The 9,376-nt window shown below is 38.9% G+C and overlaps 2 protein-coding genes across 2 annotated transcripts; one reads left to right on the top strand and one right to left on the bottom strand.

Moving 5' to 3' along the window:
• The first annotated feature begins 3,175 nt into the window (after positions 1 to 3,175).
• On the top strand, positions 3,176 to 3,938 carry LOC113287822 (probable histone H2A.1). The gene is made up of 2 exons (XM_026536667.1): positions 3,176 to 3,478; positions 3,571 to 3,938. Exons 1-2 carry the CDS (start codon positions 3,287 to 3,289, stop codon positions 3,787 to 3,789), a joined length of 411 nt encoding a protein of 136 aa, XP_026392452.1. The 5' UTR covers positions 3,176 to 3,286; the 3' UTR covers positions 3,790 to 3,938.
• A 76-nt stretch (positions 3,939 to 4,014) lies between these two features.
• LOC113287821 (formin-like protein 5) lies at positions 4,015 to 9,146 on the bottom strand. Its single transcript, XM_026536666.1, has 8 exons — positions 9,003 to 9,146; positions 8,532 to 8,779; positions 7,325 to 8,009; positions 6,628 to 7,234; positions 6,231 to 6,433; positions 5,682 to 5,917; positions 4,419 to 5,297; positions 4,015 to 4,299 (listed from the first exon to the last, which is right to left on the bottom strand). Exons 2-7 carry the CDS (start codon positions 8,679 to 8,681, stop codon positions 4,449 to 4,451), a joined length of 2,730 nt encoding a protein of 909 aa, XP_026392451.1. The 5' UTR covers positions 8,682 to 8,779; positions 9,003 to 9,146; the 3' UTR covers positions 4,015 to 4,299; positions 4,419 to 4,448.
• Positions 9,147 to 9,376: the final 230 nt, after the last annotated feature.

Raw genomic sequence — 9,376 nt, forward strand, 5'->3', positions numbered from 1 at the left:
CGACAAAAAAAAGAGATAAAAGAGTGAGAAATTAATGGGATTTGCTTGAGGGGAGAAAGGGGTTTGTTAAGGGAGTGTTTGGCAAGGTCTTGGTGAGTTTGATCCATCAAGTTTATGCAAATCTTCTTCTATACAAGCTTGGAGAATTATAGAGTTTGTACAAACCTTGTGAGTATTTCTACTCTTGTTCTTGATTGATTATTGTGAATCTCATCTATTTAGGTGAGTGAATTGTTGATCCACCATAGTGGTGAGTGTAATTAGGCAAATTTGTTGTCCAAGTGCTATATGCACCTTGAAGTTGTTGTTATCCCCAATTTGGGAGAATTGTGTGTAACCCATTATTTGATTATAGTGAAAGATTTGCCCGTAGTTTTTTACCCTTCACCTTAGAGGGGTTTTTCCACATAATCCTTGATGTTGTGTAATTGTTTTATGTATCATCATAGTTGTGTATTGTTTTATTGCTTATATAGTTTTTTCGTATTACGCATAGGTGCTCGGATTTATAAATCTGCCCTGACATATCTTAGGACCAAATAATTAATTTTGGGACGAAACTAAAAGTATATTCAAAAAAAAAAACTTAAAACAATTGGATCAAGTGAACATCACCAAACTGATAAACTTATTCTAAATTTCTAATACTATTGGAGAAGAACTATTTGATTATTTTTTTGAAGCATAAGAAAAACAGAAAAATGAACTAAAGTGCTATTACACGTGGGTATTTTGTACCCACAAAGTCATTAAATAGAATTTGGCTAATAGAATGTTGGATAGCCTGGTCCCAAACTGAAGTTGATAGGTTTCCTGCTTGACTTCCGTCCGCCGCATAGTTTGCCAGACCATTTGCTGCTTGATTTTATTCTCTACAGTTGTGTTGAATTGTGTAGTGAGGAATTTGTCGCATTCTGTGTTTTATTTCTGTAGTCATTTCTGTAATCATTTCTACAACAAACCACGGAGCGCATCAGATTTTCTGAATCTGTCTCAAATATGACTTTTGGCCATTGTCTCTCCATTGCCGTCCTTGAAGCTAGTAAAATCGCCCACGTTTCAGCTATTAGCAACGTAGTGATACCTAGTGGTTGCGCTAGAGCCATCATAGTTTGAGTCGTCGAATCCCTACAAATAAAACCCACTCCCGCCATTCCTAGATGTCCTCTAACAGCCCCATCCGCGTTGATCTTTATCTAATCCAGATCTGGTCTGGTCCATCCTGCTAATATCATTGTTGTTGCTCTGGTATTTGTTGGGGGTGCTCTGGATGGTGTATCCCCGGGTAAAACTGGGGGTAAAACTTGTTTTTCCCATTCGAACTCTTGTTATTGTTGCAGGGTAAGTGCCAAGATGTTTTCTGGGGTTGTACGATGTTGTTTCAAAGCTAAATCGTTTATGAACATCCAAATGTTCCAGAACAGAAAACAACAAGCTGATATATAGGGGCGTGGCTAGTGTTTTGTAGAATTCCAGTAATATTTGTTTGATTCTTTATAGTTATATGTGAGTTGATGTTGGTTTGGTGACAAGCGAGATAATAGGATGTTACAGGATGCTGTTGGTATGGGGCAGTGAATAAACATGTGCTCCGCTGTTTCTGGTTTAGCGTTGCACCAGAGGCATTGGTTGGAATCTGTGATGTTAATGCGGTGTAAAATAGAGAAAGTCGGGAGACCTTCATTTATAGTTTTCCACAAGAAAAGTTGAATTTTTGGTGGACAAGATAAGTTCCACAAGAATTTAGTGGGAGGTAGGTGGTTTATGTGGTGTTGGGTGTCTTGTTGTTGAATTAAACAATTGTACCCAATGTCAGTAGTGTATTTTCCAGATTTTGAATGTGGCCATAGGATTTTATCCCGAGGCATGTCTAGGGGAGGGTGGATTTAATATGTTTTGGATAGCAAAAGGTGGGAGGTGATTCAGTTGTTCATGATTCCAGTTATGGGTGGAGGGGTCAATAAGATCAGAAACTGATTGGATTGGGTAACACTAGTCCGGCTTTAGGTTTTGATTGTGAGGTAACGAATTTGCTTGGATAGGTCTGTCTAGACCATTTGTGATACGATGGAAAATGAGTTTTTGTAGTGTAGGTATGAAACATGCCATTTGTCTACATTGTGGGATGGAAGAGGAAGGTATTGGAGTGTTTTCCTGAAAGATTGGTTAATTGTGAAGGTATTTCTCCTTATATAACCTGGAGCAAATGGAATTAGGTTGGTCGTGCATGTTCCAGATTCTTTTCATGAATAGGGCTTTGTTGTGCTATTGGTTTATTTAGTTTGGTCCATCATATGGGTAGAGTTTTATAACTGTCGAATCATGTCCCCGGAAAAAATTCCTAGCTATTCGATCTATCTGATTGTGTATATATGAGTAGGGAATAATTGTGTTTGTATAAGGTGGTTTGAGGTAGGGATTAAGGAACTTTTAATGAGTACTAACCTTCCTGCTTGATTAAGGCATTTGGTCATCCATCCTTGAGCTTTCCTCGCCAGACGTTGAAGTAGCGGGTTGAAGATGCGACTAGAGGTTCCCCGCTTTTAAAGAGTTATTGGTGGGATTGACGATGTTGGCATGTCAAAAATTGTTTAATAGCATCCCGCTGATTTTGTTGGAGTCATGGATGGTGAATTATTATTGATTTTGCTGCGTTGATTTTCTGACCGGCTGAAGAAATAGTCTTGGACGGTGAATTATAGTTTCTACCTTTTATATTTGGCTCAATCCGACCCGTCCATATTATCTTACGAAAATGAGAGATACCCAACTGTGTATGCGTTCAGTTGCATCGATCCTTGTGGGTCGACGTGATTAAAGTCTCAGACGTTGTGCATAACAATACCAAAAAGTAAGACAGAGGAGCAGTCTGACCGTCGATTATAATATTAAATCGACGGGTTGTTTCTCGGATCCGAATAACTTGACGTGATTGGTCCTCGTCCACAACAAATAAGAAAATTTTAACATTCTGACCGTTGATTAATATTGAATCGACGGGTTGTCTCTCGATCCGTATGACTTGACGTGATTAGTCCTCGTACACAACAGTAAAAAATATCTATCATCTGACCGTTCATTATATTAATCAAATATTAAAATTCTTCGATCCATATGAGTTGCGCTGATTGGTTCTCGTACATTACCATCCAGTATAAATACATCTCAGGTCTACACCAGACCAGACCTAGAGATTTCAAAACCACATTTTCTCCGTGATTCTCTCTCTGTTCCCTTCTATCTTCACTTTCTGAAAATTTTCAAAGAAGAAATTTAGAACTTAGCCATGGCAGGACGAGGAAAAACCCTAGGAGCATCTGCTGGATCTAAAAAGGCACAAACAAGAAGTAGTAAAGCTGGTCTTCAATTCCCAGTTGGTCGTATCGCTCGTTTCTTGAAAGCTGGTAAATATGCTGAACGTGTTGGTGCTGGTGCTCCTGTTTATCTTGCTGCTGTTCTTGAATATCTCGCTGCTGAGGTATAATAACTCTCTCTATCTCTCTCGAACTAATGGATCTGGTTTTAATCAATTAATTTCAGTTACTAATTTTGTTTTGTTTTATTATTTAGGTTTTGGAATTGGCTGGAAATGCTGCAAGAGATAACAAGAAGACAAGAATTGTACCAAGACATATTCAATTAGCTGTGAGAAATGATGAAGAATTAAGCAAGTTACTTGGTACAGTTACAATTGCTAATGGTGGAGTTATGCCTAATATTCATACCCTTCTTCTTCCCAAGAAATCTGCTGCTTCTAGTAAATCATCCCATGATGATGATGACAACTAAATGTAATCACAGAGGTAGATCTTTCAATGTAGTCAGTCAGTTTATTTTAGCTATCTTATTGAATATTCCATGGATGTGAATGTGAATATTATGTTGGGAAAATCGTTTGTTCTTATCAACTATTATTAATGAAGAATTGTTACAATCCCTTTGTTTGGTTCATTTCCTTGCTTCAGTTCTTGTTTTTATTTGTTATATATCCCCTAAAAAATCAGGAAGAAAAACTTTACTGAGAGATGGGTATTTGGTACAAAAAGTGACTACTAAAAACTCTAACAAGTGAAACATATACTATGTTGTGAATTCTCATCCCCTTTAACTTGAAAAGAAAAGATCTACAATAAATTATAATCAACTACATAAAAATCTACAAAATTTGAACCACAGGGATGTAAAAAGAAAAATATTCTACATAAACCTCTGCACAGCAAAGCATTTTTGAGAGAGACTTATAACCCTCCCTCATCCGCATCCGGCATAATTTACGCTAACCAATTTTACAAGAGCCACCTGTGAACAAAATTCTGAACTAATTAATCTTTGGGCAGACACTGTGTTGCATGTATAAAGAGAATAACCAGTGTAGGGATGAAACAGATTCCTTGTGGACGGAGAGCCAATAAACATACCTGCTGCTGGTGGCATACTAAGTAAAGACATCAGTCATCTTCATCAGAACTGGAGTTGTTCATCCGCCGTTCTGTAATTGCAGGAAAGAACCGTTGTTGTAGATCTGGACTAGGTTGAGTTCGTGGACTTGGACTTGGAGAATCCTTATTCATTTGCATTCTTGACTGCCTGTAATTCGATGTATCTTTCACGTCTTTGCACGACTTATCTAACATTATCAGGAAATCTCCAACAATCACAAACAACCGCAATCCCTCGTCCTTTCCTGCATGACCATGAAAGTAATCTGCAGTACTCTTCACCTTGGCCATGATTCTTTTTTCTTCTTCCACCAGCCAAGTTACCTCTCCCTCAGCACTTTTTATGAAACTCTGGAGGGACTGAAGGAACCCAGCATCATCGTTAAAGTCTTTCAATTCTTTGCTCAGGAACTCCTTGCTTCTAGACAATGCCATTCCGAGTTTAAGAACCGTGTTTGTTATGCCATCAGCATCCAGCACTGCTGCCTTCTTAACGTTCTCGAGCTCATTAGACAACCCCGAAACCACCTGTAAACCTCGGCTGCGGTATTTTTCCACTGTGACGGGGGACTCATCCTCCATGAGATCTTCTGACTGCACACTGCTCGTGCTCAGGCTCTCGCGTGTTGCACGCATAGCCCTTCGACCTTCGGACCGAATTATCTCTTGGACAACGAACTGCAAGAGCGTGGTCTTACCATCTGTTCCCTTGACATCAGACAGTTTTAGGAGTGTGTCAAGTTTGAAGGCCTGTGCACGACCACGGAAAGTACCATCATTCATCCGGTTGCCAGTTTTGAGAACGGCTTCTAAGAGTTTGAGAAATAGCCTGCTATTCCTTAGTTCCGTGCAAGCTATCTACAGGATAAAATTTTCAAGTTTATAATATTAACTGGGAACAGGAATTGTAGACAAGAAGATATAACAATTAAAGGTTCATCAAAATAGTACAACACATCATATATCAACAGAAGCCTGATATTCTACATGTGGAGGAACTAGATATATGAGCCTACAGAACAGTCACATTCATAACTGGTTTAACCATCTACGATCTACGATTTTCTATTCACCTCCTTTTATCACTGGTTGGAATAGCTCTTATAAATGGACAGAAGAAGGCTATTAGCAAGCAAGAGAGGCAAACACAACAAGTACAAAAATGACTCACTAATACACCAATCATCAAACAATGAGGTTAAGCATGACGACAAGAATTATTAGTAAGTGATTGAGGGTTACCTCTAAAGTTTCCAAGGACTCTTTGACTCCTGTGACTTCCTCTTCAAGAGATATCATAAAAAGCAATGAGTCCATTCTCTTAAAAGCAAACGGGATTTCTACCAAGACCTTAAGGAACCGCTCTGCAGGTCCCAGTTGGGAAATCTCGCCATTGAAAAGCCTAAGCTTTAGTTCTTCATCTGCTGTTGGTGCCATCTTCAACAAGGTTTGAAGGAGTTCCACAGGAAGCTCATTTCCTGATTTAGAAAAGATACAACACATTAACAATGTATCAAGACCTAAGGTAGTTGTAATCAGTAATTAACGGGTATTAATGAAAATAGAATGTTTGAGGAGAATGACAGAGAACGGCTGTAGTAACAAAAGACATATTGGAGGTAATTCACAGGCACCGGCAACAAAAATCAAAAGCATCATTTACAATTCTACCCTAAAACTAACTGTACTGTCTTCAAGAGTGCTTCTCTCAAAGATCATTGCACAATGTGGTTTTTCTTCTCTAACATTGCGAGTTGTTTTTTTGAATAGAGATAGCTATAAGAAGATTACCTTGAGTAAGTGCATCACATACTTCTTCAGTTGTTACATTCAATGCTCGGAGAAGAATTGACAAATTTTGTGCCTTCTTAGGATCAATAATCTGAATAAACTGCGTAGCCGGATCTTGGGCTGCCAACTCTTTCTTGCGATCATTTTTGCTCTTCTCAGTAGCACTGTAACCAAAGAGGTTTTCTATCATCTCTTCATTAAACCTGTAAAGCCAAAATTATCAGTTATGATATATCCTACCACTTAAAAAAGACTTCTTTATTAGTAAATTAGGACGTAGAAGAGTTACGACCTCAGGTCGGGGGTATTACCACCCCACATATTTACCAATCTACTAGAGAGGCTGTAGTTAAAATATAATCCTCCATAAACAAACGATAAGGATATAGAACCTTACTGGAACGACCCGGAATTAATCTGATGCCAGACCATTGAATGGTCAGGGTTTGCGAGAACTTTGTCCCAGAAGAAGGGCTTTAGCTTTGTCTTTGGAGCTTCAGACTCATCCTGTACACCATTTTCTTTGGAAGGAGGTTCAGGCACTTTGGTAACGCCAGATGGTCGTGGACGAGGTCCTGTACTTATTGGAGGTGGCGGTGGACGAGAACCAGGTTTGAGACCTGATGCTTTAGGTGGCGGCGGCGGCGGCGGTCCCGGAGGTGGTGTTGCTCGTGGAGGTGGTGGTGGCAGCCCAGGAGGTGGTTTTCCAGTTGATGGAGGAACAGCACTACCAGGAAGAGGTGGACTAGGTCTCCCAGGAGGAGGTGGAAGAGCACTCCCAGGAGGAGGAGGAACAACCCTCCCAGGAGGTGGCTTCAAATGTGAGTGAGATGGTACGGTGCCACCAGATGCAGTATATCCTGATAAGGGAGCGTCCGTATTAAGAGTATCAGAATCTATGGACAAATTGCTATCCATAGATGAAGACCTTCCATGTCGATTCCCAGAAGATAGAATTCCAAACTCATCCTTTTTGACATAAGTAGAAGACTTCTGTGAGGAACCTGCAAAAACCAAGAACCTGATGAATATACAACTACGGTTCCAGTTAATAATGCCTAACTATATACATGACCAGATTCTGTTACACATACCAACAGAGAAATCGCTTAAGCTTAAAGTCAAAAGGGGACGATCATCTTTCAGTCCATCTCCTGAGTAACTCTTCCTACATTTTTGATAGCAACAAAAGAGGAGCGCAGCAAAGATGAATGTTGTTGCTGCCGTAACAGAAACAGCAACAGCAATAGATTTTTGATTATTCTGTTTTTTTGAGGAAGAACTCGATTTGCTTTGTGGTTTCTTAGGAGAATGTGCACCATCTGAATGTTGCGCATTTGAACTGGAAGGTGAGACAATTTGTTTTCCCGAGGAGTGACCAGGAGACCGCGATGGACCGCTGTGTGAAGACTGAACACCTGGAGAAGGAGAAGGTGAAGCTGAAGCTCCTATTACAAGTGAATCAGCAGCCAAGAATCGTCTTGAAGCAGCAGACCACTCGAGAACAGGTTGTAGATATTTAGTGTACCAAGTGTCGGAGTCATCCTCTTCTCCAGACATTTGACATGCATTACTATGCTTTTGCAAACAATCCACAAGATCCTGTTTCATTTCGAGTGGCAGGAGACTGATAGCTTTGTGTAGGTTCTGTTTCGTTAGAACCTGGTTTCCGGAGTCTGAGCCAATTGGAAAATCTTCAGGAAAACAGAAGTCAAACCTATCATACGTTTCCTGCATTTGCATCTTATGTAGCCTACAATTGATCCATAAGTTCTCCACCTGCAATTAAACGTCTTCAGCCAATTAAGCATTGCTATAATATAGAATAGTGGTACATATTGCCTATCTCAAAACACTAACTTTTCTCTATCCTCCCATGTACTCTATCTTAAATTGGTTCATGAGTTCGTTCATGCATCTCTATGATTATTTTGGTGGGTGCATTAGGGTTTTCTTTTCAGGTTTGCAAGATTCATAGCGATCTCAAAATGAATTTTGCAGAAGGCTAAATGCATCATGATAGGATCAGTAAGTTAGTGAATCAGTAATACATGTTCTCTCAAGTTTTGCCAAAGTTCTCAGATTGTAATCTTGCAACTACTAAGGTTTTAACGCAATCACTGTTGTACCAACCAAATTAATCAATGACAAACATGAATAAAAATCAGTAATAAAGCAATTTGTACTAATTAATTCTTATATCATAATCAATAGATTCTGCTACCTCGGAAAAAGCTAAAAGCAACAACTAAAGACTAGAAAGAGAAAAATCAAAACCTAAAAAGGGTTTCAAGCTCCTACCGTATCTTCATCCAAGTACGAGGAAGAAGAATCTTCATCAGTCGATAGAAATTCAGAATTGCCTGTTCCTTTTCTTCCTTGAGCACATGTTGTCCCCAAAATACAAACCAAAACCACCAAAATCCTTACGATTGCTCTTGTCATATCCATTGATTCTTCTCCTCTTTCATTTCATCGATTTCTCATAGGGCTTCCCACCAAAACCAATAAAAATCAAACCTTTCTCCCATACAACGTCGGTAGAAGCCCTAAAAAAACACGCAAAAAAAAACAAACTTCTATGAATTCAGAATCATACTTGATAATTTAGCCAACAGCAGCTTAATCAACCATTCGTGATCCTTAAAATCATGAATCAAATTCTTGGCAAATCAATTTCACATCAGATCTATCAAATAATAGCTGATTCTTTAAAATAAATAAATTATGAATGAAATCTGTACGCGATAATTTGGAAGAGATTCAACCGACCAAAAAGAAGGGGATTTTTTGTTTGGTATTCAAAGATTATTTAGTCAGTATCATCATAACGTTGATTGTTTGGTGCATTCAGTAAAAAGGAGACGTGAGGAGAGCATTACTTTTTTTGTATATAGTTCGAGGAAAATACTAAAAAGTTACATCTTATCATTGACTATAGTTTCGTATGTTTACTTTTTTAATAGTAATGATCAAAGTTGGAAATGGAATGATAAATCTTTAATTTGGACTTATATTATTAACTTTATCTGATTTCCTTGCATGAGGCTCCGCTTAAGTAGTGACAGACACAGAATTTTTGACGGGTGGGGCTAATATATAATCGTCACCAAAGCGGCCGAAGGCCGCGACAATTTTTGGAACTC

Source organism: Papaver somniferum, chromosome 6, assembly GCF_003573695.1.
Source record: "Papaver somniferum cultivar HN1 chromosome 6, ASM357369v1, whole genome shotgun sequence".
NCBI classification, from domain to species: Eukaryota; Viridiplantae; Streptophyta; class Magnoliopsida; order Ranunculales; family Papaveraceae; genus Papaver; species Papaver somniferum.